Source organism: Amblyomma maculatum, chromosome 10 (genome assembly GCF_055883805.1).
Source record: "Amblyomma maculatum isolate TAMU_Amacu chromosome 10, ASM5588380v1, whole genome shotgun sequence".
Taxonomy (NCBI): Eukaryota; Metazoa; Arthropoda; class Arachnida; order Ixodida; family Ixodidae; genus Amblyomma; species Amblyomma maculatum.
In genome coordinates, this window is record NC_139353.1 from 20231856 (window position 1) to 20258476 (window position 26621).

General features: G+C 46.4%; 1 protein-coding gene across 2 annotated transcripts in view; it reads left to right on the forward strand.

The window, feature by feature from the left end:
- LOC146175770 (galectin-6-like) overlaps positions 1-26621 on the forward strand; it is a 52628-nt gene that overhangs the window by 18331 nt on the left and 7676 nt on the right. Inside the window, exons 2-6 of one of the 2 annotated variants that reach the window (XM_084582137.1) lie at positions 20512-20600; positions 21531-21551; positions 21654-21861; positions 22773-22901; positions 25376-25464. In XM_084582137.1, coding sequence (XP_084438263.1) covers positions 20512-20600; positions 21531-21551; positions 21654-21861; positions 22773-22901; positions 25376-25464 — 536 coding nt within the window. The remainder of the gene's footprint in view (positions 1-20511; positions 20601-21530; positions 21552-21653; positions 21862-22772; positions 22902-25375; positions 25465-26621) is intronic. The other variant, XM_084582138.1, reaches the window with a different exon arrangement.

Sequence of the window (26621 nt, forward strand, 5' to 3'; positions counted from 1 at the left end):
GCTTTTACCGGGATGATGGTATAATTAAGGTATTCAGTGCAACTTTGTCAGAGGGGATCAAGAAGTCGAAGATGAAGACTTCCGAAGTGCAGCGAAAAAGACTGGCGGCTTTTTACCTACGCCGAGCCTGCTGATTTGAGCCATAAGTTGTTCAGAGTTTCTCTGTTTCAGAAGTTTTTCCATGCAATGACGAAAAAAAAAAAAACGCCGAAATGACGCAGTTGTCTAACGCAGTGGTTAGTGAAGCTTTCTTGCATCCGATTGCGTTCGAAACACACTTGCGGCGAGCTGCATTTTTTTTTCTCCTAGCGGTTGCTCACAGAAGGCTTCACGGTCACCTTGGAGAAATCCAAAAATGCGGATAAATCCAAAAATATTTTTGGAGAAATCCAAAAATATTGTTACGAAGAAGAAAATCGGCAGTGGCGCGGGAGGAGCCCTCGCGATAGGCCAACCATTAAATCATCCTTCACCCTATCGCCATGTTGTGCTGTCCTCTTCGCTTGTCACCAAGTAACATTTAGGTTGGAGGTGCGGGGTACGTCATCCCCATCCTCGCCTTGGAGCATCGACGCCATCTGTAAGCCGGGACCATCGACCAAGGGCCCAGGGACATCGCCGAACAGCTTCGCCCCAGCCCTTCTAGCCCAGACCCGACCAACTACCACCGCCCAGCCCCAGCCCGGACCTGAAGACAAGGAGAACAGAGACCAACCAGAACAGAGACGAAGGACCCGAAAGACCCGAATGACCCGAAGGAACCGATGGACACGAACACGCAACCCCCGCCCAAGCGCCCGACGTGACCTCGAGCCATCGGTCCCATGGACTCAGGTGACGGATGGTTGAACAGCTCCAGGGGAGGCGGATCACCCACGCATCAGACGTCGTGGTGGCAAGCAAGTCATTCACTCCAGTATTTCCTTGAACATCCTCACCGTCACGTCACCATAAACTTCAAGCGAACCGATCGGGACGATCGTTCGGTGGCCCCGGGAAGTGTTACGGCAGTGGCGCGAGAGGAGCCCTCGCGCTAGGCCAACCATAAAATCACCCTTCACCCTATCGCCATGTTGTGCTGTCCTCTTCGCTTGTAACCACGTAACAATATAAAGGCAGGATGCCTCGCTGACGGCCACCAAAACCGTGAACACTTCGTGAAGGCGCGCGAGATTTTCAGTCACCGGCTGATATGTTGGACACACATAAAGCGAACTTAAAGGCGGGCATTATAGGCACGCTTCAAACCATAAATCGTGAGCGTTCTTAACTGAATCCCTGCAACAGGGCAGCACACACAGGAGACGCGGGTATAGGGACGACGAAAACGATCGATCTGAGAAATCGAGTTTCCCCATTTACCTGCGGATGCTGCGTGTCCCGAGCAATCTAATTTGCCGCTGCAATGTAATACAAACGAAGGTATAGATTTGCCTGTAATACAAATGGCAGATAAGTAGACAGGCTGTTTCGAAATTCTCGCACGCAGTCATTACCTCCGTGGTTTCATTGCGCAACGAGATGCAAAACGATATTCCATTTCCCAACGGCGCTGGAAAACTGCCGGTGCAGAACAGGGGGCCTGCTGTTTCTTTCGCGCAGTACAATATCGTCTCCGCGAAGAATATGGGTGGAGGCAATCGCAAGCACAGCGTGGTATACTCATTCCTCAACGGTGCATTTCGTAACCACGCCAGGACGCCGCGGCACTCTTTCTACCTTTCTTTTTTTCTTTATAAATAAAAAACGCGTCGAAACATAGTGCTTGAACTGCTCATTGCGGCAGAGCATATCACAAAAGTGATGTGCATTGATGTGCAGTCGGCGTCAAGGCCAACTAGCCTCACCGCTCGCCGCTTGTCAATCTGCCTTGCCTTCCACAATCCTTCCGGCCACCACGTAGAGGGTTCGCTTTCTGCGGAACGTCATTGTGTCCAATACATTCACATATTGATCCAGAGTGGAGCAGGTATTGAGGGACCTGGAGGTAGTGCAGTGGTACGACGTTCGACTTCTGTACCCAAGGATGAGGGATCGAATCCCGGCTTCAGTGCCCGCTTTTCAATGGAGGCGAAAAGCTAGGCACTGGTGTGCTGTGGAATTTCAGTGCACGTTAAAGACTACCAGGTGGTCGAAATTTCCGGAGCCCTCCACTACGACGACTCTCATAACCTTTGGGACATTAAACCCAACACACCAAACAAACCAAACTTTGAGGGACATTGAGGTGGTGCTTCGCATGGACTCTCATTTCGCTCTGAAGCACAACCAGGCAGGTCGGACCCTTTGGCGTTCCGAAGAGAGCGGTCACGTGCTCGCATGTTAACGCTAAGAGTAGACGACTCTGTACGTATCGTCTGACCAACATCCAGTCCTTGACGAAGTGTTTTAAAGAGCCAAGCTTTAATAAAAAATCAACATGTCACGAAGTTTTCAGTCCAGTAGTGTGCGGTCGGGCAGTTAGGGTATATACCTGCAGTACTAAATCGCAGGAAGGACAAAAGCTGGTTGGTTGGTTTGTGGGGTTTAACGTCCCAAAGCGACTCAGGCTATGAGAGACGCCGTAGTGGAGGACTCCGGAAATTTCGACCACCTGGAGTTCTTTAACGTGCACTGACATCGCACAGCACACGGGCGCCTTGCTCTTCGCCTGCATCGAAAAGCGGCCGCCGAGGCCGGGATTCGATCCCGCGTCCTTGGGAACAGTAGTCGAGCGCCGTAACCACTGCGCCACCCCGGCGGGGCGGAAGGACAAAAGTAACGTCCTCAGTTTTAGAGCATATCTTGAGGGCCCCAGTGTTACAACCCAGGAGACAACCTCTGCGGCTGTGGGATTTTTCGTGGAAAGTGTACACTTGGTGTCAACTTAAATGCCTTTCATTCTTCACCTAACAGTATCCATGCCCTATTCATTTCTACTTGCTTGGACTGGTTATTTGGAATATGATTTAACGATTAAGGATTAGGTCGAAAAAGCGGGTCCATGATCCGCAGGTAGTAAATAGCAGGTGACCCTTACCACTTGACTGCTGGCAGATGGCAAAGGCACACGGCGGACAGTTTTTCACTTTCATTCAAAAACCCTGATGCGTTGGTCTTTGTATAGGGGTACCTTTAAGATTTTTTTTAAAAAAAAGGAGCATGGTTGGTCAGGGAGCAATTTACGTTAGTTAATGTCACCCTAGCCGAAATCAGGAAGGAGAAATGGGCATGGGCAGGGCATGTAATGCAAAAGCAACATAAGCGATAAGGGCTATGGACTGGAATCCATGAGCAGGACAACGTAACAGGGGCGCAGTAGTTGACGCGCTCGACTTGTGTTAAAAAATGCGGGATCGAATCCCGACCGCGGCAGCCGCTTTTTGATGGAGGTGAAAAGTCAGGTGCCTGTGTGCTGTGCGATGGCAGTGCATGCTAAAGAACCCCAAGTGGCCGAAATTTTCAGTCTTCCACTACGGCGTCTCTCATAGCCTGAGTCGCTTTGGGGCGTTAAACCTCATAAACCAAACCAAACCAAACCAAACCAGTCCTGTGGGCATACGAGATTGAGAAGTCGATGAGGTCACAGCTGCTGTTTGCTTTTCTTTCATTCAAAAACACGTCGGCCGGCGATTGGATGTATTCTGTTGAGCTAAGAATAGTTTTCTCGCTCGACTTCCGACGCTATTGTGAAGATAATTGTAGTTTTTTTATTTTCGTCTCCTCTTCGACCTATATCTGCAGACGCATTGTCTCATTCACGTCCAGTCACTCATCGATCGCTTGCGTTGACCGATCTTTCTTTCCAAAACTGGCTTGCGCGTGCATCTCTCGCTAATTTATTTCCCTTGACTGCGCACGTTTGCTTTCCACAAGACCGCGTCACTACCGCGCAGACATTCGGACGCTCCACTGCACTCCCAAAGCAACACTTTTCTTGCTTATTAGTGTTCTCTGCACGTGAAAACCCCCGAAAGGAAAAAAATGGCATTTCAAATAGTTCAAAATAATGTAAGAAGAAAGGACAGAAATGAATTTCTCTAATCGCCTTAAAATGTATTTTGGCAAATGGTTGCTAGGAGGGTACTAAATCCGCGCGGTGCACTTTAAGAAGGCACACGCGTACCGCTTGCCAAAAACAGCTGCCATTAAGAAAAAAATAAAAAAAAAAGAGCAACGGGAGGTGGTTTAGCGATGCAGAAACCTCACTCTATGAGAAATGGGAGTTTGGAATGAAAGAAACGTGGCCCTCCCTTCGCATGTATACGTGACCGCTCATGCGAAACCACCGCGGTCGCTCTCTCGGTTTCATGATTCCTCCGCACGCCAGGCTGCTGGCTGGAAATCAATGGCCACACGAGCACGGCACCGTATGCGCGTGGCTACCGGTGCGCTGGGCGTAGCGGTGTACGAGACATATACCGAAGCTTCATTTCTTTGCCTCTGGAACGTTGGTCTTTGTTTTATTTTCAGTTTTAGTCTTAAGAGAGTACTTTCTTCTTACATATCCCAAAATGCCATGCGCAGCGAATACGTGAAGGTAAGAATATCGCAGATGCCGCGTCTTCAGCTTCGTACGCTCGACGGCATAGTCTTAACAAGGGTGGAAACAGCCATTTCTGTTTTATTTATTAACCGCAGCGCGCATCGTATACAAATGGCTAATTTCCTGCTCGCAACAACAGTTAACTGTGAAATGTCGCGAATGCACGGTTGCAGAAAAAAAAAAATTGTATTCCTGCCAAATAAAAACTAAAAAGATAAAATCTGCAAAGCGACAATGCGCCGTATATGCGATGCACATTAGTGGACAGCGAACACCTTGTTTCCTCTAAAATCGACAGCACTCTACTTTTACGCTGTCTGGTTAGCAGTGTTAACTATTTTGAAACTCATCGGAGTTACCTGCAGGCCGCTGTTGAGAGACGACCTTCGCGTTCGGTTGCCTACTTATAATATTTAGCGCCGACAGGTCATTGATAAATTTGCATATGACTGTCTGCACATCAGCTGATCGGAGCTTATTCGCGTGGGGGCCAATAAAGGGATATTAAAGAAAACGAAAAACTACGAGACACATCTCGGCACGAAGCGATAGCTTGCTCAACAACGCACTGCCTACACGAAGGTTTGCTTGGCCGTTTCCCTCGACGGCATGCTAAGAACTCTGTTGCGTTTGCGCCAAGTTTCATAAGTATCGCTGGAAAATTAAAAAAAAAAAAACAAGAAAAAAAAAAACACCTTTGTGATTCTTTATAAACATCACTCAATGATTGCCCTTTCCACGCATGAAGCCCTGCTCGCACTAAGGCAGCGAATTTTGGAGATGTACTTTTCATCTCCCTACCTGCCAAGCTTTAAATAATCCAAAAGGAATACTACTACGTGTGAGGAAGTTCTCAGCAAGCTTAGGACGGGAGAAAACTTGCTGTATTCACGTACCCTTTCACAGGCTATCTTAAAAAAATATTCGCGGCCGTCTGGTTTCGATCATGTTGTTATTGCGCTCAGTGCTGTTATTCATGTTATTGCGCTCATGTTATTGCATGTTATTGCAGTTCATGTTATTGCGCTTCAGTGCTTCAAGTCTGCAAGCATGTTAAAGTTTCTTGTCTATTTCTCCTTTCACCCGCCCCCATAAGTGTATAAGGAAATGCAGCTTCCTCGCCTCAGCGGCCCCGGATATTCAAACAAAGTAGCAATGCAAACAATGGTAAAATACGGGCACGCAGTCTGCGCCTCTGCTGCTTTTATCACCGCTAAACTGCAAACGTCCGACTTTGAAGGCTAGGGTTGAGAGTAATTTGCATGAGCCGAGGGCTCCCTCGTCAGATTTCCCAGGATGAAGTGGGGAGAAATAGTGAGTGACGTACATTGTCGGTTGCATATAATCTGCGTAAACAGCTTCTGGGCATGACCACCCATTAGCAAACGTGAGGAATTGCGACGTATACACGCGGATTTATGCATTGTTTTGCTCGTCACCTCAAAAATAACTTTCACGCCTAGCCTTGAGTAAAAATGAGCAATTGCGACATACAGGCGCGTTTTTGCATTTTCTACTTTGAGCATGATCTCAATATGATCTGCGCCCATGCGAAAGGTATTCAGACTCTGGTAACGGCATTGCAAACCAGCAGTCATACGTGTCAGACCCCCGAGCGCAGAAGGCATTGAAGTTCACAGTCAGTCAACGACTGTTTCGTATTTCTCGACTGGTTTTAGGGATCCAAGCGCCCGTCTAGTTTTCTGGGGCATCAGTACAGTCGTCAACACGTCCAAAGAAAAAAAAAAAATTCGAAAAGAAGAAACAAATTAAGCAGTTACTTGTGAGAGACGCAGATTCGGACCTACAAGTATGCCAAAAACCTCGACCCCTTGTTTACTGACGCAACCTCGAAAAGCAGGTCGCGCGACACTTGCGTGACGTGTGTCTGTGTGTGTTGGGGGCCGAGGTGTTGCCAAGTGCAGATGCCAGCGGTGTTTCCTACGAGGACCCCATGCACTGGCTGGTTGGCTGTGTTGCGAATTGGGACCAATATACAGCTAGCTGGGATGACTCCGAGGAGAGGGCGTGCGAAGCAGGTGAGGGAAGTCTGACTAAAGGTCTATTTTTAAGGACTCCTTCCCACGTGGCGCGCCCCTCTGGGAGGATCTTCGCGCCGAGTTAGGCATACGCGAGAAGAGCGACCCGATGCTTGCGCAAGCGGCTTTTCCTTCTCGTCTGTGGACGCGAAAGGCTGAAGTAAAAAAGAAAAGAAAATGACAACCCAAGCACTTTTTTGTCATTTCACGCAGACGACTGCCGACTCATACGCGATTTTCTGCAACGGTTCAGACGGGTGACGCGATCTTTATAGATTATATAGTTGCGAATATTTTGCCTACTACGTCTTGTTTTGAGCTGTTTTGAAAAGTAACACATGAATTAGTTGCCGGTCTGAATGTGCAGATTGCCGCGCTATGTGTCGGGAAGCATACACAGTATTCAAAAACAACTGGGTGCTTTCGAAATTTCTCCAATCGATCTCATTTTCGCATCGCTAGTGAATCCCTTGATACGTTTTCCAGTACAGCCGTGGACGCTTCTCAGTGAAAACTATGGCCTCGGTCTTTCGCTTTTCCTCGGTTTCTTCAACACGGAACATATGACCATAATCATTTGACCATTTGAACATTTGACCATTATTACCAGTTACTAAGTCACCTTACTATAAGCTTAGAATTTAGAAAGTGATATTCTAGGTAGAGTAGAAGACAGAAAAAAGAAAACAAAAAACGATAACCTCGCATAAACACAAGCTGTATATCCCCCAAAGACAATAGAAGGGATAGTAGGATGATCATTTGGGCTAGTTGATAGTGATTTGTGTTCGGTAGCACACAGCGCAATAGGATGACAGACAAAGAAGCAAGATGCGCACAGACAAGAGCTATTTTCATTTTCAGAAGACTGAAGTCGTTACTATGAAAAAAATTCTAAGGTACACAAGTACTTACTACGTTTGGCTTGCCCATTGATATACCCAAGGCGTTGAAGCTTTCCTCCAGGAATCGTGGTCTTGTCTCATCCTAGGAAATGCTCCTAGATAGTCATCCTCTCCATTGGGGACAGTACTAGCTCCTGGGAGTACTTCGGTCCTTCTTCCAGTGCCTTGCGATGTTGTGGTGGAAGACACGCGTCTCCCAGAAGCTGCACATTTCCAGCTTGCTTGTCTGTTCTTCCTTGGAAGCTACCCCGCTGGGGTGGCGCAGTGGTTACGGCGCTCGACTACTGTTCCCAAGGACGCGCGATGAAATCCCGGCCTCGGCGGCAGCTTTTCGATGGAGGCGAAAAGCAAGGTGCCCGTGTGCTGTACGATGTCCGTGCACGTTAAAGAACCCCAGGTGGTAGAAGTTACCGGAGTCCTCCACTACGGCGTCTCTCATAGCCTGAGTTGCTTTGGGACGTTAAACCCCACAAACCAACCTTCCTTGGAAGCTGTGGAAGGGCGGAACTCCGCAGGAACTCTGTTGTATTTGCGGGGTTGCACACCATTCCTTGTAGACCCTGGTTTGCTGATGTTCTCCTACATATCGTCCGCATGCCATCCACAAGCATTCCTCTAAGTATCTCGCCTGTCGCCGCAGCTCCGAAGAATGCGTCAAATCTGCCTTGAATGTCCCTGTGACGGCTGTAAGGGTCCGCACATGAGCTGTACATGCACTGCATATAGCGTGGCGATGTACTGTGGGGTAATCATATCTAGGTTGAAACACAAGAGCCATGTGTTCTAGAAATATACTGTAGTAGTATGGCCAGTTGGGCTAGTTGGTAGTCATTCATATTGGATAGAACACAGAGCAAAGGGACGACGAACAGAGGACCAATATGCACACAGACAGTACCCAATATGAAACAGAAGGGATAGATAAGTTTACCTGTCGCGTTCATCGTTTGAAGCAATATCCATGGGTACACCATGTCCTGTTAAGCCAATAAAATAAAAAAAAATGCTAACAGCGCATCTACAGTCGATAGCTTAAGTCCGAAGCTCCAGTATCGCGCTACAGCATCGGTGACCGTCTGAGCTTAACGTTCAGATCACGGATAGCAAGGTAGAACCGACCCTAGATAACTAACCTTAATCGTCTTTGTCAGTAGAGCAGAATTCCTCATACTTGTTTCCCATGCGCACCGCGCCTGGTAACAGCGGAACCTACGATAATTCAGTTGAGTTCAGTCTAGACTTTAGCTTAACTTCGGGAGTAAATAAAAAAAAATGTTAAAGTAATGAATACTTCCTGTCGAGCGCAACAAAGGTGGCTGTTGTGCTTTAGTGTGAGCTAAGGGCGCTAGAGGAGACTTGCTTCCGCAACCACCGTGCACCGAAAATGCAAACTGTGCCGAAAATTCTCAGCGTATAAACAAAAATACGGCTTCTTGCAGGGGCGTTCTCTTGGATACAAAAACATGCGGCGGAACGAAAGGATGATAAAATATTTGGACTTGTTCTCCAAATGAAAAACTAGGGGTGAAGAGAGAAATGAACGAAGCGTAGAATACATAAAAATATCCACAACTTTTTTTTCGTGGAACCGAAACAACGCGATCTCTACATCTGTATCACAGAACAGAGAATTCATTTGTTTCGAAGCGCGGTGACCGCGAAAACCTACATAACAATTCGAAAAGCCGTGAGCGAGATAAGAAGAGGGGGAGAGAGACAAACAAAGACGTCACGTGTCCCAGTGACCCTGCTGAGAACCAGATTTCTGCTTGTCACTTTCGCCCTCCGGGTGTGAACCATCACCCACACACCCACCCCGCTTATTGGAAGAAACAACTTCTCGAGCCAACTAGGAGAAGGCGAGGACGATGAAAAGGGAGGATGAGGGTGAAGGCGTTATATTTGTTCTTAGTTCTTGCATTCTCTCCACTCCCTCTCTCTCTCTTCGAGTCCGAAGCCAAGTCAAAACCGTAGACTCCAAAGCCCACGCCACCGCCGGTATCAGACGACCTCGAGTGCTTGAAGCACACCGAACCCCGCGCCGCCCGGAGTGCCGTCTCCAATCTTCGCTTGCGTTCAAAACGACACCTCGTCGGCCTTTTGGACCTCTGAGTGTAGGGGAATAAGGGCGTTTTCGCCTTCGGCATCTCTTGTTTGTGATCTGGAAAGGGTGTTACACCCTTAAAGGTGAGCCTTCTGCACTTCTGTCCTATCTCTTCTGTAGGTAACTGTGGATGTGAATAGCACGCAACTATTTAGGATTTAGATAGCGAAGTTTAACGTTGGGTTGGAAATTAGTGTGAAACAAAATTATAATACTTCGAAGGTAGAAGTTTACTATAGTTAGAGTGGTATTTCAACCAGTGGGAAAGTAAACCTACATAAGTCAAGGCTGCGTACAAAACTTCACCGCGCGGAAGAAATTGGTTGAAGAATAAGAATGAGCTGGAGTGAGTTCTGTAGGTACTCTAAAGTCGTAAACTGCACTGTGCCCGTATCGCTTAAGCAAACGGCAACCGCAAATAATTGATGTGACCTGCTAGTACTATTATGACGCTGTTACTTTTACGTTAATCAATCATTCACAGCGCAAGAACTGTGGAAAGTAATTGTACAAGTGTATATACATAGCACTGAGACAGAAATAAAAAGTAGCCTTGGTTAATGAAAAATAAGTATAACGATTTGTTTTTCTCTTTGTTGGCACTCAGTGGAACGAATTAAGTTAGGGTTGGACGTGCAGTGCGCACAACATGTGGCCTAAGGCTGCCTTGGGCAACTCTGTCACTAAGGAGATGAGAAGAATATACGGTTGTCAGAGGCGCCGAATAAATTAAGGAGTTAGCTGGGTTAGGCTGTTTGGCAGCTAGCCTAAATCATGGAGTAATTTGGTAGAAGTTTGCGCCCTTCAATGAATTCAAGCTTGCGGTTATAATGACAATGATGGACCTTCTCATATTTCGTGTTGACGCTGCGGTGACATGTAGGGCTTGAGAGAGTTCAGTTGACTCCCGATCGTTTTGGTATAGTCTGGCGCAGTAGTGTTTAGCAAAATGCGAACTGACTAAACTTGCGCCCATTCTTACGACGTGCGAGATGACTAGCGTTTACAGACCTGCAAGTGTACTCCGAACACAAGTGCTCCTTCTATTCGCTTGATTGCGAACTGCTATCCTCTTCCCGCTGGCTTAAAACGACTGTGCTTTTGGAAGACTCTCCAAAGGAGAGATTCACTGGGCTCTTGTATGTTTGCAAGTAAATAGATGGTTTCTTAAATTTGTTATCTACATTGTTTGCTACCCGCCTTCACTATAGAGTTGATTCAAAGGAAGATGGTGGTTGCAAAAACTTGTCCCGAAATTTTTTTTGCCTAGCATTTAATAAGCACTAGCTATAACGTACCTACCCTCAGAGTCTAGACATACTATCCTGTCACTCTGAAGCACTTCGCGGCACTCAGTCTTTTGTTGCTTTTTTTTTCTTACTATTAACAGTGCGTGCCGTTATACCTTTAAGATTTAGAGTGTTTCTGCTATAGCTTACATTGTCAAATTAGCCGAGCCAAGCTCAAGTAGTGCAGAACATTGTTCTGCTCAACGCGTGTATTAATAGTTGACTGCGTAGTGTAGCATGGTAGCAGCTTCAAGTCTTTTTATTTCACTAATATATAGTAGCTGGTGCCGCTTCGAAAGCTTCACTTAGCTAAATTCCATTAAGTACAAAGAAAAGCAGCGGTTTCCCTGACGATCAATCATACGAGCATTATTTGTAGCGACCACATCTCTTACATTTCATTTATTTTCACGGTGTTTTGTCCCGTTCTTGAGGACTCTTCTTCATGGCGACATTTCTTACAACATTATGTACATTGACATTGTGCCTTTCTGGAGCGACACTAAAGAAGCTCGGGACAACGATGTCAACAGTGATGGCAGCCATAAATACATGGAAGCGAGCCAAGAGTCCACTTTATGGGACGGACACTATATATCAAATGAAGATGGAATTATTGTCCCGTGAGAAGACAGCACAACTTGGTTCATGAAATGAAACCTGTTTTCTTGCAAAACAACGTTCTGATGGTGCAACGTCTGAGAGAACTCATTCTGATATTCATTCTCCGCTGAGTGCACAGCTCATCTCAGGCGCGCTCGTATGCGGAGCACTTGACTTAATCACCACTTGTTTCCCCATGCCAGTGCTGGTTACTATACCAGTGAATTTGTACAAGAGCATCGGTTACCATCTGCCAGACTCGGGTTATCTAATTCGGTGCAGCAGTTTGCGCAGACCGAAGCTGCGCTATATGTAGGAACGTGCTGAACACCTGAGCAGTCCAATGTGTCTCACGTTCCTTCGGCCTTCGTACTTTTTATGTCCACCGGGGCGTTCGGTTTTATATCCACTTTGTTTGCTTTTAGTTCTTTTTTAAGCCGCAAGCACCGTATATTTCGCCAGAAGTATAGAAGGCTGCCACCGTTAGACAGCTACTTAGGGTTTTGGACTACTTTGACAATCACGAACCCCATAAACTGGAGACATGCTTTAACGTAGCTTCTAACATGTTTCATTTTCCTGCAATACAAGTTTCTTGGAAACTTTCCGCGCTTTAGCCTGCCGCGAACGAAATGCAACCGTTATTTTATGGTCTCAATTAGACTTAGCTAATTGCGGTTTAATCTGGGTAATGATTCTAAAATTGATTAATATCGAGCCTCTCATTTATTCGAACGATGCTTAGTCCCCTCCAACGTGACAGTAACATATATTAAGTCCTGGACTCCGCTTAACTCGGAAAAATTTTAACTCCCTTTCAGTTCGAAATTTCAGGGTTTCCGTGTACTATCCTTCAATCAAAGGTTCGCGCTGTATAATACAACTGCATTCTAATACTGGGGGACGCCTGCTCCAGTGCAGCATGACCTCACCTCCCTCACAAAGCAATGCACGCAATTACCGCTACTGCCGTCACGGGAGTGCAATCACGTATCCACGGTGTAGGCGAGGAGTGGGCGTGAAGGACGGCAGACGGAAACGAACCTTAGATGGCGTCTGTGTGGTAGTGGAAGAGGCGGAGGCGAGGAGGAGAGAAGTGGAAGGAACGATCCCGACAGTTAACTGACATGTCTTACGATCCCTGCCTGTTTTATTCCCTTCGCCCCCCCCCCCCCCCCCCCCCCCCCCTCGATACCTCTTTTTCTACTTCACCCATTACGAGATTAGAAGCGCCGGCCAGCCAGCCGACCCCGTGACCGATGAGTGTCGGCTTCCTGCAGCGAGGCCCAGTGATGCTACGCTCCTCTTCGTTCATTGCAGCTGATGCAGCTCCATATCCGGCCGCGGAAGTGCGATCCGGATCGACGGGTTCACGAGCTCGCCTCCGCCTTGTCTAGAGCCAAAGCCGACGCAGCGACCGCCTACACCAATATTGGCCCCGTGTACTATACGTCGACAGTGTACGTCTGGAGTGCACGTTAGAACTACTGCTAAGCATACGGCATGTTGCTGCTGCTTACGCGAACGCTGCGTGGGCTGGTTAAGATTACCCGCTTATGCCATATGTGGGAGGATGCGAAAGGGGTGGGGGTAAGGGGGGTGGGTGCTGTTTTCCATTTGTTGTACCGAGCTCGGTGCGATAGACCGGAGACCGGTGCTTGCCGTTAATGAAACCGGCATGCCTGGCGGGAACTATAACGCTGTTACGCTGAGTGCGCGTTCATTAAATCCCTAGCATCTAATTGCGAATGTGTACATCACTAAGGTTTTGTTCCTTACCTTCCTCTAATCACGCCACAGCTCTTTCGTATAATAACGCCTTAGGTGCTTACACCAAGAAGCAATGCCAACAAAAATTAGTAGTGCTTCGACGCTGCCGAACCTTAATGCCGAGCGTTAGCTCTGAATTACTTAGCAATGCGGGAAGACGCGTGGATTGCACGGTTATGTAAATTGTTTATTAATGACTATTTTTACACACGATGTAGTACGATTTTATTTCAAATCGGCTGAAGTCGAATTCGAGTGTGGCCCATGCTAAATTTGTAGGTCACCATCGTCTTCGGCATAGTGAAATTAGGCTGGACATCGATTTTGGTCCAAATCTGCTGAGGTCAATTTCGGGGGTGGCACGGGTAAAATCGAGGGTTGCCCGGGCTAAATTTGGGGGTAATTATCGTGTTTACCGCACCCTAATTAAGCTGGACATTGAAAGTTTGTACACATGGCGACGCGCCTAAAGAGGCAACCTTTCACGGTGATAGCATACATGCAGGCGGCTGAATTTCTTCGTTGAGGTCAAATCATGGCGTCATTTGACCTTCAGGAATGGTAGCAGTAGCGATAACGCTCTAAAATGGTGTGGTGTGGCTAGAATTTAATCTGGACATGCCTATAAGCTACATTCTGGGTTAAAAGGCACAATGCTGTGAAGTGCTCGGGATTATTTTGACCACTCGGGATTCGCTAAAACGTGCTAGCTCACGTGCATATTTGCATAGTCACTTAAATGCAGCTATCGCGGCTGGAACTGAACTCTCGAAGTCGTGAGGAAAGATTCAAAATTTGCAAGATGCTTTTTTTTTTTTTTAATACGCCTAACTGCCATTACCCCCCCTGCTGGAATGCTGCGGTGCAAAATAGCGCTCTTCATAAATATTGCAGTAAAACTTCACTGACAAACACATTTCAAGCGAGTAGGATTTCGGCAATCTCGGTTTCAAAACCTGCACAGAAAGTTCGAGCCTGCAAATATATGACGTTAATGAGTAGATTTTGCCGCTCTATTATTATGCAACTAGCTTTCAATACAGTTTTCGAAATGAGCATAATGTAAAGCCCCGCTCTGACCAAGCCGTATGAACGTGCCCAGGGGTAACGTGAATGCAAAGGATCCTGGCAGGCTGATTCTGATATCACCCTCCCTTATGAAGGGAGAGACCCGGATTGGCAGCTCCTGCCAAACGTAATGTCAGGTAACCCTACTTTCAGCCAGTGCGCGGCCATTTCAGCTGCCAGCTACCGCCTTCCAGCGCCATGCTCGCGATGTTTCGCTCACATCGCAAACATTCACGCCGGATTCTCGGTGAACGGGGCCTTTGACGCTATAGAGTGATAACGGACGCACCTCTCCTCCGTGCAAAACTCTTTTGCGTACCGTTCCACTTTCTTTTTCTTGAGCGGCTGGATTAGGTGGCCGGCAGGTGGCTCCTATTGGGTGCAAGATTCCGCGGTAGCCCCCGTCACACGTGGCCATGGAGCTCGCTGTCTTGCTTCTTTATTGCCCTCCGCTGACATAGAGCCGGCGCCGACGTGTAGGCTGGCTCTTGCATTCTTCATTAGCACACAGAACGGCAAATATCCACACACAAAACGGAGAAAACAAGTAAAGGCAACTACTCCCTGCATGTTTAAAGAACCCGGACAGCTTTTCCGCTACAGGCGCGCAGTAAGGAGGTGCCTAATGTCAGAGGCTTTGGATATGGGACACTGCCGTGACGACCGAGCGAGACGAGAACGAAGAAGAAAAAAAGTGGCGTCCGAGACTCGCCAGTGAGACGGTGCTGGAATGGTATTCTGGGAACACCATATGTCGGACTTGTCTCGGCTTGATATAATCGGGTTATATTGCTGTACTAGGTCACGCTGTCGCACTGTTTTCTGCCCATTTGTCCAGAAGTTTCTAGCCCTGGAGGTATGCTTTTTCTAACCCACTTTCGTTGAGGTGAGCTGAACTGTGAATTCGTGAGAACACAATGATTACATGGAACCCAACTTGCCACACGTATAGGCAGGTCATAAGTTTATATTCACCTCCGCCGGGGTGGCACAGTGGTTACGGCGCTCGGCTACTGTTCCCAAGGATACGAGACCGAAACCCGGCCTCGGCGGCCGCTTTTCGATGGAGGCGAAAAGCAGCGTTCCCGTGTGCTGTACAATGTTATTAGGTTCTGTATAAAAAACTGGCAGCAAGAAGAGCACTCCACAAAAATATTTTTTTTTTTCCAAGCTTTACGTGGAAAAATAAACACACAGTTCTCTTTTTGGTTGGTTGGTTCACAGGAAGGGAAAGGCGCAGTATCTGTCACACTTGCTCTGTGGACACCTGAACCGCGCCGTAAGGGAAGGGAGGAAGGTGGGAGTGAAAGTGGAAAGAGAGAAAGGGGAGCCGTAGTGGAGGGCTACGGAGTAATTTCGACCACCTGGGGATCTTTAACGTGCGCTGACATCGCACAGCACACGGACGCCACATCGTTTCGCCTCCATCGAAACGCAGCCGCCGAGGTCGGGTTCGAACCCGGGAAACACAGTTCTCTCAAGCTTACTTTTTCTGCGATAGCTCAGAATGCATGCTTTGTTCAGCTTAACAATGAATGGCATAGCAAATACTGCCGGAATCCCGACACGTTTAATACTAGCTTCATCAAAAGACTTCGAAACAAGCTTTTTTGTGCTAAAATAAGAAACACTTGACCGCCTAGTAAAGAGCAGAGACATTACACTGCCAACCAAGATCCGTATAACTCGTGCTATGGTCTTTCCAGTTGTGATGAATGGATGCGAGAGTTGGACTGTGAAGAAGGCTGACCGCCGAAGAATTGACGCGTTTGAATTGTGGTGCTGGCGGAGACACTTGAGAGTTCCTTGGACGGCCAGAAGATCAAATCAGTCGATATTGTCGACCATAAACCCTGACTGCTCATTGGAGGGTCGAATTCTAAAGTTAAAGCTCAGCTACTTTGGTCATCTGATGAGAAGAGAGGAGTCGTTGGAGAAAGATTTGGTTTGATTTGGTTTGTGGGGTTTAACGTCCCAAAGCGACTCAGGCTATGAGAGACGCCGTAGTGGAGGACTCCGGAAATTTCGACCACCTGAGGTTCTTTAACGTGCACTGACATCGCACAGCACACGGGCGCCTTGCTTTTCGCCTCCATCGAAAAGCGGCCGCCGAGACCGGGATTCGATCCCGCGTCCTTGGGAACAGTAGTCGAGCGCCGTATGTTGGGAAAGGTTGAGGGTCACCGGAGAAGGGGTATCTTCGAGGCGCTGCAGATGAAGTTATGTGATGTTCGGAATATAGTGAGAGACCGGAAAGCGTGGCGTGATATGGTCCATAGGGTCACGAAGAGTCGGACACAACTGAACGACCGAACTGAACTGGAGAAACACGAAATAGAGGAGGGCGATCTGATTTGTTTTTTGATAGATGAGAAGCATGTGATGTCACTGCTGACGCCTTTGTTCAACTACTGCTAAGTTCGCTGCCTAGTCTTAAGTGTCGTCACTTCAGGTACAAGTGACGTCATTACATTTGTTGAGGATTGACAGCATTGAATCTAACTTTCTGGAGCAAGTTAATTTCTTTTAAGGGTTTTGTTACCATTAATGGACTACGTACAGCCCGATCCGCGCCTACAGGCATCAGCATAACATGAAAGTTAACCCCTATATCGGCGTAGCTACTTAAGTGACACTTGCGACATTTATTACATTTCTGTAACATCGCTGCTCAGAACTGCCTGAAACTTGAAATAGAGCTCACGAAACTCCATTTCGGTGCGCAGTGACTTAAAAAAAATACAAAAAAAAAATCCTGACATCCGCGAAGGATAATCAGGACGGAACCAATCACCAGAGATCTTTTTTTTTTTTTTTTCTCAAAAATGTAGGCGAAAGCAGTTCAGACAGGTACGCTCCCCACAGCCTATGCAGTAATATATTTCATAGCGATGCCGTAAACGACACGTGAGCTGTGTGACCGACTCTGTGAACTGTTACAACAGTCACGAAGAAGGGAGAAAGGGAGGGGGGAGGGAAACGTCTGCAAACAGTCACCGCTTGCGTAACGGGCTACCTTGCCCCCTGCGACTCCGGAGCCCAAACCTTGGGCGCCCGGCCCAGAATGCGTCCGGGGACTCCGCACTGCGCAACCGCTCTGATCCCCACCTGCCAAGCCATCTTCTTCGCCCCCTGTTCTGTCTTTTCTGTATGTGAACTTGCGTACCGGCGGTGAAACAGAAGCCAGCTACAGCGTTCCCAAAGTTAATTCGCTGTTGGATATCCTCTAGGAAGATTCCACTAGCTCACCGTTGGTCCTCGGCGAGCTGTTTGTTGCTCCTCGAGGGGACCACGGCGGAGCGCTTTTGCTCGGCGTTATCAGATCTGCGAACTTCGATACCTAAGCGCCAGGCCCTATTGGGAGGCGTGGATTAGATGGGAGCTGCTGAGTCGCCGATGGAGGCCGTTAATAGCTCCCCCTGGTATTTGCTCCGACTGCGCGGTTAGCTGCGGTGCCAACGTATCGGCCAGTGGGCTCGGTGCCACTTTTGCTGGGCGCATATATATTTTTTATTCTACATCTTTTAGCCACTCCCGCTGCCAAGGTGAATACACATGTCAGCGAAAAGAAATGTGACCACCGGTTGTCCAATTCTTTTTCTTAGTCTATGTCTGAGCTCGGAAAGATTTAGTACTCAAAGGAGAGGACAGGATAAAGATAGCCGGCACTCTCAGCCTGCCGCCTTCTTATCCAATTCTTCGTATTTCTTTTTAAGTGCGCACTCGCCAAGAAACGCTGTGTTAGGGTTTATGCAACACTCCTCTTTTCAATGACTCTGAACTGTACAGAAGATGGTCTACTTCGGTTCCTATCGGTTCTGCCATAGAAGCGAAAAAATTTGCGCGAGAATATTTAGTTTCGAGCATAGTAGCGTGAATCGTCATTCGCGATCTCACTCCACCCTTTTTAAATTGTTTTACCTGTTAGGCGCGCGTTACCGGAGGTGTATTGGGTCCCGGCAACGCGCACCAAACAGGTAAAGCAATCCAAAGGGGTGAAGGGGCTTTCAAATAAGGCTCGACGGGAGAAGAAAATTTCACGTGGACCGAAATAGATTGTTGATTGTACAGAGTATTTTGACTGTTTGCAACCGCCAGACATTAATCCGCTCACATCATCATTGCGGTGCAAATTTAGCGCCAGAAAGCGAGCAGTGCATTCTGGTATAGTGCACTTAAAACCCGAAGACCGAAAATACTTTCGTGTTGGCGGAGAGATCTCGTAAGAAAAGACAGTATAAAAAAAAAGCGCATGAATTCGTGGGGAAATTGAGACGACGAAGATTTTCTTAACGTGTAAGCTAGTTTAAACAGCTTGCGGTACTAACCTTTCCAGTTGTGATGTATGGATGCGAGAGTTGCACTGTGAAAAAGGCTGACCGCCGAAGAATTGACGCGTTTGAATTGTGGTGCTGGCGAAGACTCTTGAGAGTTCCGTGGACTGCCAGAAGATCAAATCAGGCAATATTGTCGGCCATAAACCCTGACTGCTCATTGGAGGGTCAAATTCTAAAGTTAAAGCTCAGCTACTTTGGTCATCTGATGAGAAGAGAGGAGTCGCTGGAGAAAGATTTGATGTTGGGAAAGGTTGAGGGTCGCCGGAGAAGGGGTAGGCAGCGAACGCGATGGTTAGATGGCACCCTCGAGGCACTGCAGATGAATTTATGTGATGTTAGGAAGATAGTGAGAGACCGGAAAGCGTGGCGTGACATGGTCCATAGGGTCACGAAGAGTCGGACACGACTGAACGACTGAACTGACTGACTGACTGGTACTAACCTTTACAAGGAAACGAAAATATTTACTTTTGAATGACCTCCTCAAAGGGCCTGGCATTTCCTGGGATGAGTGTATTATGTATGCCTTTTGTCAACATATCGACTTAAACCAAACTTCTGCTGACAACTGTCTCTCCATTGTTTCGAGATCTCGTGTATGTCAACAGTTTCGTGAAATTTATTTCCTTAGTTCACTGGGAGCATTGTCACCATACTCATGAAATAAAACTATTTTTTTCTCATCACAATATACTACTTGTTTCGAGCCTTACGGGCCGTGTTGATATGGCTAAGAGTCCAAGTGTTAGTAGTAGTAGTATAAAACATATATTTGGGAAAATGGATTACCGGTTAAGGGCGGGGTTCGTCGGGTACTAGGTCCGGGACTCCGTTAGGTGAAGCCGCTGCCCCAGCTCTCGCAAGCAAGGTCCTTTGTGCAGCAAGGTCGGAGGTGGACAGGTCCACCTCCCAATCCTCCCACGTTGAGTTTTCGGTACGTGGTATGGCTTGGTTTTCTTGCCAAGCCCATACCACATGGTAAAGGTTTGCTTTCTGGCCGCAAAATGTGTATTCATCTGAGAAAGTGTCCAGGCTGATTTTGTGCAGTCTAGCTTGGCTGTTGTAGGACAAAGCTTGTAATCACTTGAGGTGACACTCCTCTGATTTGGCGAGTCCTTTAGGAGGCGTTCTTTTCTAGTCGACTGTAGTAGTCGACTTTAATGGTTCGTTTCATCACAATTAATAAGAAGCCAGTCGATGTTCGATAACTTGCAACCTGATTGAAACGAGAACTTGTTCGAATTTAACACAGTTCTATAAGGGAAAAATGTCTTTTGTACTCTTGAGCTGGCTAGACAAAATCATAACTTCGAATAGACCGGAGGTTCGAATCAGCCAAGTTTGAAATCAACACATCCCACTAGAGTATTTTATTTATCATATTTCGCCTGTGATTTACTTTTGTTTCAACAATATTTTTATTTGTCCATCCTTGTGATTTTTGTGGCGCTTGTTTTTTGCGTGCCGCTTTCTTGATGTCTCTAATTTTCACAGGAAAAAATAATGTGCAATCTTGATAAAATCTTGGGCTTTGTTTTAGAGCCATCTAGTTTTCTTCGTTAAGTCTTGAGCCACATAGTGCTGCGCTCATATCACCCCTAATTGCCAATGATATTTTAACGGGAGAAGACATTTTGACGAGTTACACAAATAAACAACTTGAAGGGAGTCTCTAGAGTGCTCCACTAACCGCCTGAAAACCAGCACCCTAGCCTGATGATTTTTGACATGATTATGCGTCACTGCATCGGTAAAGCGTTTTGAAATTATTTACTTATATAACACTCCACTGCTTTAAAACCAGCAGTTGTTAACTGTCAAGAAGAACCACAACGCCATTAATTATTGCCTGTTTCTTTCCGTGTGCGCAGCCGGTTCCATATGCCTGTCCTCTACCCGTCAGCCCTACCATTGGGTCCCAACTCTACATACAAGGATTGGTACCTGAGGTATCCGTACGGTAAGTTGTTGGCTACAATTGCTGCTGGTTGTATGGATTGTTTTCTGCTAGCTGGTAGGTGCATGCTGATATATCTGATGGTTAAATAGCAGTCACATAGAGTAAATATTATTATTTTTTATTTATCAAACAAGGATGTAGTATGTGTTGGCCTTGTCTGGTGTCATTTACTGTTCCTTGTGTTGTGAGTAACTTGCATGCTACTTTCTGTTCTTGTGCACCAATACTTCTTCCCTACCTAATCCTGCATTACACAGACGTAAGAAATGCTTACGGCAATAGGAAAATCCCGCAGGTTTTATGCCAGCACGACAGGAGTATCTGCAGCAGTGAAGACAAACGCGCTGGTAGAGGAAATGCGATAAACCATATCTTGTTTATAATTCAGCAGTCGTTGCTAAGCACTGCAGTCACTCAGTAACAATTCCAGCTCTCTCGCATAATGACAAGGATGTATCTCCGACATAAAACTTTGTTCAAGAGAATTCGCTTATTATGTTCTAGAGCATCCAGAGAGAGAACAAAAATTTTCATCACGACTCCGAATCACGGAAACTCTTATTCTGTCGGTATTGAACGCCAGGTTTAATTAAGCTAAAGTGGTAGTGCAATATTGAGTACGTACCGCGATAAGGCATTATCATTTCGACTGTGATAGTAGCATGCTGTAAGAAACAAATATTGTCTTTCTTGAGCAAACACTTCTTGAATTAAATCGCACGTTAAGAACTTTTTCTCTAACAATTTAAGCGCTTTAAGTAAAATCCTTTGTGCGTGTGTGCATTATTTTAGGTCATGCAGTCATTCACCAGATTCTTAGTCGTTACCACAAACCTTTCTGCACGTTGGGTTTAGTTGCACCTTTCCCGAGTGTGCGTGTGTGTTCACTGTGTGTTGTTTGCATGTTGCATGCTGCGTTCGGACTGACAGTCCCAAAGAAGACGTCGTCGCGTGAGTAGACCCTGTCCCTGACTTCTGTCCTTGTTTCGTTCTTCCCCTTGTCGCCTTTTTCTTCGTCGCTGACTCCCTTTCCCCTTTTCGCCGTCGTTTCAGGTTTTCCGTTAACCTTCAGAGAGGAACTGGGGAGGCAGATCCCATACTCCTCCATTTTAACCCGCGCTTTGAACCGGAGGGACCGGTTGTTGTCCTCAACAGCCGCGAGGGCAAATCGTGGGGTCGTGAGGAACGTGAGGGCCCATCGCCTTTCTCCAAAGGACGACCCTTTCTACTCGTCATCACTGCCACCCCCACGTGCTATGAAGTGAGTAGTACCGCGTGCGCATGCCTCAGTCCTTCGCTACCACCTTCTCTCTCTCTTTCTCTCTCTCTGAGTGTTATTTTGTCTGTCACTTGGTGAACTGTGGCACTCAATGTTTGGCTGTCTATGAGTGCAACAACAGTTCAATGCAGGCTTCACGACGCAAGCTCAATAAATATAACGGAAATATTCTCATTCTCAGTTGCTTCACGATCGCTGTCCTGAGTAGCGATCAAGTTGCTCTTTCTTGCGGTACATCTTAAAGCAGCGCGATACACGAGACGAAGTTTAAGAAACGAATATTAAGCTGAGGTTTGATTGCAGTAAGATCTGGGGCTGAAGCGAGCTACTGTGCTATTCATAGTGATGTGATTCCTCGAATGACAGTGATATAATTAGCGCTTATAGTTATTATAATCAAGACATAATGAAAGCAACTTCACAGGTCAAGTATACATTTGTAGCGAGGGGCTTTCTAAGATTTCTCGTTCGGAGAAAGACTCGCGTTGGTGTCGAAGTACTAATCGCGTGAAATGTTTTCTGTTTGCAGACTAGCAGACTGTTTTCTTTGTGGCAAAAAACATATGCGGCTTATACCAATCCGATCTCACGCAAGTGACTGCGGCGGTCATAGTAAAGAGCCCCATGTTTAATTATAAGGGTACTCGATCCTTTCATAAGTGCTGTCGTTAACGTACAACCCCCCCCCCCCTTTTTTTTTTCACATTTTACTCAACTCCCAAGGAAAAAATAAGCATAGCAATAGCTCTTACTCTCGGCAGCCCAGTGTGGTGCGTTGTATATATTACTGTAAAGTGTAGGTTAATTACATTCAGTATCCCCAAATTGTCTAGCTCATTGTGCCGTGTTCGTAATTTGTTTTATCGCTCCCGTCTCCCTCACCTTGTACGCAGCTGGCGGTTAATGGGCTTCCTTTCACGACGTTCGATTATCGACAAGGACTGGCTCTTGCCGATATCACTCACCTCTCAATATGCGGGGACGTCATCCTCCGTTCTGTGCACGTACCTATTTCGGAGATGGTGAGTACATTTGGTAAACATTAAACGTTTATTCTTAAGAGCCACACGTGCGCCGCTCCCAGTCTGTGTATGCCCCAGGTCGTAATTTTGGCGTGATTGCCGCTTTTGTGTATTTGAGAGCAACCAGGTTATTAAAGCAAATAATATATTAGACGATTGTTAGGTTGATAAATTGTTTAGTTAAGGACTTGCAAGCCTACCGGTTTTATTCGGTTCGCCAACCGACGCCTATCTAAAACAAAACGGATAACTGATTGAAAAATCAACCGGTCCTGTCCCTGACCATGCCAAAGCCACGTGCGTGAATACATGTGAAGCATGTTAAGGCAGTGCAAATATAAATGTCACAGTAAATGAGTAGTGCTAGCCGAAAGTTCGAGAAGTTATACAGGAAAGTTTTATATATACAGGAAAGTTTTAGATGTTATACAGAAAAGTTTAAGAAGTTATACAGAAAAGTTTTAGAAGTTATACAGAAAAGTTTTAGAAGTTATACAGAAAAGTTTTAGAAGTTATACAGAAAAGTTTTAGAAGTTATACAGGAAAGTTTTAGAAGTTATACACGAAAGTTTTAGAAGTTATACACGAAAGTTCGAGAAGTTATACACGAAAGTTCGAGAAGTTATACACGAAAGTTCGAGAAGTTATACACGAAAGTTCGAGAAGTTATACACGAAAGTTCGAGAAGTTATACACGAAAGTTCGAGAAGTTATACACGAAAGTTCGAGAAGTTATACACGAAAGTTCGAGAAGTTATACACGAAAGTTCGAGAAGTTATACACGAAAGTTCGAGAGGTTATACACGAAAGTTCGAGAGGTTATACACGAAAGTTCGAGAGGTTATACACGAAAGTTTTAGAAGTTATACAGGGAAGTTTTAGAAGTTATACAGGGAAGTTTTAGAAGTTATACAGGGAAGTTTTAGAAGTTATATAGAAAAACGCAGTCCTCATTAGGCAACCCTTCGCTCCCTTGTACCACTGAGTCATTTTCGCCTAAGCACGAGGTTGTTCCACCATAAACTTTATCATCATAATCGTAATCACCATCAACGTCCGGCAGATTCTATTCATGCCAAGACGGAGACCTCTCGAATTCGTCTCAAGCCATAGTGGTGTTTTAGCAAATCTCATTTGTTGCTGACTAGATGTCCGCGAAGAGTCGTTATATATCGACTACGATGACCACAAGCCGTGCTCTATTGTTGCCTTCAAGTAGAGATTGAAAAGCGGCAGGAATAATGGTAAAAACATCCTTGTTGGCTGAAATTACTTCCTATACTCGCGCTTGTCAGCAGTGCACCGGGGCCAATGTAATCCTCATTATTTCTCGTAGCCTTTGTCCGATACTTCGAAATGCTCAATGCTCTGCCAGTTCCACGTTTACGGCGCTTAGTAATGAATATGCATGTTCGGCAATGTGCGCTAAAAATTCGTAGAAATTGATCCCGAAATCCCGCTCAAAAAAAAAAAATCATGTGAAAACACAAACAGGCGTACAGCTGTCCTTCTCCGTCAGTGGAGGTGAGAGACGTTGTGAGAAACAACGCCTTTTGTGAATATTCACATGTCCACTTTGTTTTTTTTTTTTTTTTGCGCTGATTTCTTTTAGCCAGTAAATGTTACGCCCAACCGTAGCGAGTAGTCCTTGCATGCGTTTGTTGCGGGACTAACGGCGGTCATGCCGGTGAGATGACTAGAAGCAATCTCGGCTCTGGCCTTGCGCGTAGGGGCGAGAGCGTCTACCGAAACATGGTTGAGGCCCGTGAGTTGCTCAGGATGGGCCTGCTGCGAGATCCCGTCTCACCGTCGCCCCATGCGAGCTGCCGCATTCTGCAGGACATTCGCAATCGCGCCCCCTGTCCCTGGTGCACTACTGTCCAGCTCTGCTACTGACAGGTGAAAGAAAACATAGACGCCTTTAGACATGCTGCGGCGTGTATAGCTAGTCTGTACACGACATTAGAGGGCGCCGCGGCCGGCAATCGATTTGAAAGACCGGGCGCTGTAGTTGCTCGATAGTGGTGCATGATTTGCTTTCTGTTATAGCATCGACAGAGTTTGTGCTAAGTGACTCTTTTGTCAATAACAACAGGCATGATCATCACGGAGGGCAAGAATATGTTAGAAAATGGATGGGCGCATATTTCTTGCGTATGCAGAAAAGGTGTTCGAAGGGTATCTAATTAACGATACCGAACAAAGAATCTGCAGGAAATAATGCATTAACGCCTATAACATACGCTCAGGTCCAACGCATATGAAGGCAGCCAACACACTTAAAATCTCAGATTATTTAAGCTTGCTACAAATTGCGGGAACCGATTTGTTTCTTTTTCTCGTAATGCACTGCTCTTAACGAGTTTCCATACCCCCTAAAAATGCCTGTTTCATTGGAATGCGCCTCCTTCGAGCATTTATGACGTCATGCGTCTTCCCTAACTCTTGCTTTCCTTTTTCTATTTTGTTCCAGCCAAAGTGCGTACGCTGCCTTATACCAGAACCGGCTAAGATTGGAGACGTTTTCACACTTAGAGGGCAGGTATCGCCGTGGGCCGAGAAGTGAGTACACCTTCTTTCTCGCTTCCGTTACCCGGCTTTTAGTTGACGTCATCACTTTTGGTCATTGTACCCTATCTCATTCTCCATCACCCACTTTCTTGACATCATCTGAGCTGGAGAAACTCTGAAATTTATTTAACGCACCCACGCGTGCCGCCATCTGCACCAACAAGGCTGAAAAGCGCGCCGCAATTTCTATCATTTGTGTGTCCAGAGTGTATCAAGAAAGTTAACCTCGAGAAAACCGCAGGCGCAGCTTTGCTTCGCACGCTTTCCTGTCGTCACTGAAGCCGCAGAGGACGATACTTCATCCAAAATTAGAAATCACTGCGGCAGAAGTAGCGGCACTATACTTGCATGGAGAGTCTTTAATCAAACACCTGAGTCTTGTAGAGAAAAACTGTGGCGAAATAGGCTACCTGTTAAAAGAAAAGAAAGGTTGGAGCGAAGGTGCAGTCTGGCTGGCTTTTCATGTTAGGACGAAGATGAATGAGAGGGAGAGAGAAATTTAGTACGAAAAGGGGAAAGAAGAAAATTACGACGAAGAAAAAAGTTTTTTAATTAGCTACCCGTGGACGCTGCTTTGATAAAGCAACGACATGTCCCCATACCGGAAAACGAAACTACCTCGCTATCTTGCGACGAGCGGGAACAGACGCGAGGAAAAAAAATGAAGCGTGTGATGGCCGTGAAACTTTTGAAACACGAATCCAACTAAACCATGCTCTCAAAAACAAATGCTTCATTACTGAGCCAGGCGGAGCCTTTGACCTTTAGCGACTAGCAAGTCAAAGGGATCAAGTTCACAGCGGATAAACAGGCGCGTTACCTAAATGTGGAGCTCAGAGGTACTCCGCAAAAGCTGCTTGTGCTCGGTTTTGCCTTTTGCCGCTTTTCGTCGGCAATGTTTCGACACTATACGTCGCATGTCTTGATGTAGTTTGAAGGCCACACGGATATGGCGGGTACATGCATGCAAATGTTAATTGTTGCCGTTAGCTTGAATGCTTTGGAAGACGAGGTTGCCTTGGTTTCACCCAAGCACATCCTCGCAAGTTGAGTATTTACCTAAATTAAGAGAACGAAGTGTTGTGTACGAGGGTTTTCAAGAATAGTCCGTGATTAGAAATGCATAAACGTGCAGAGTGGTACGGTTT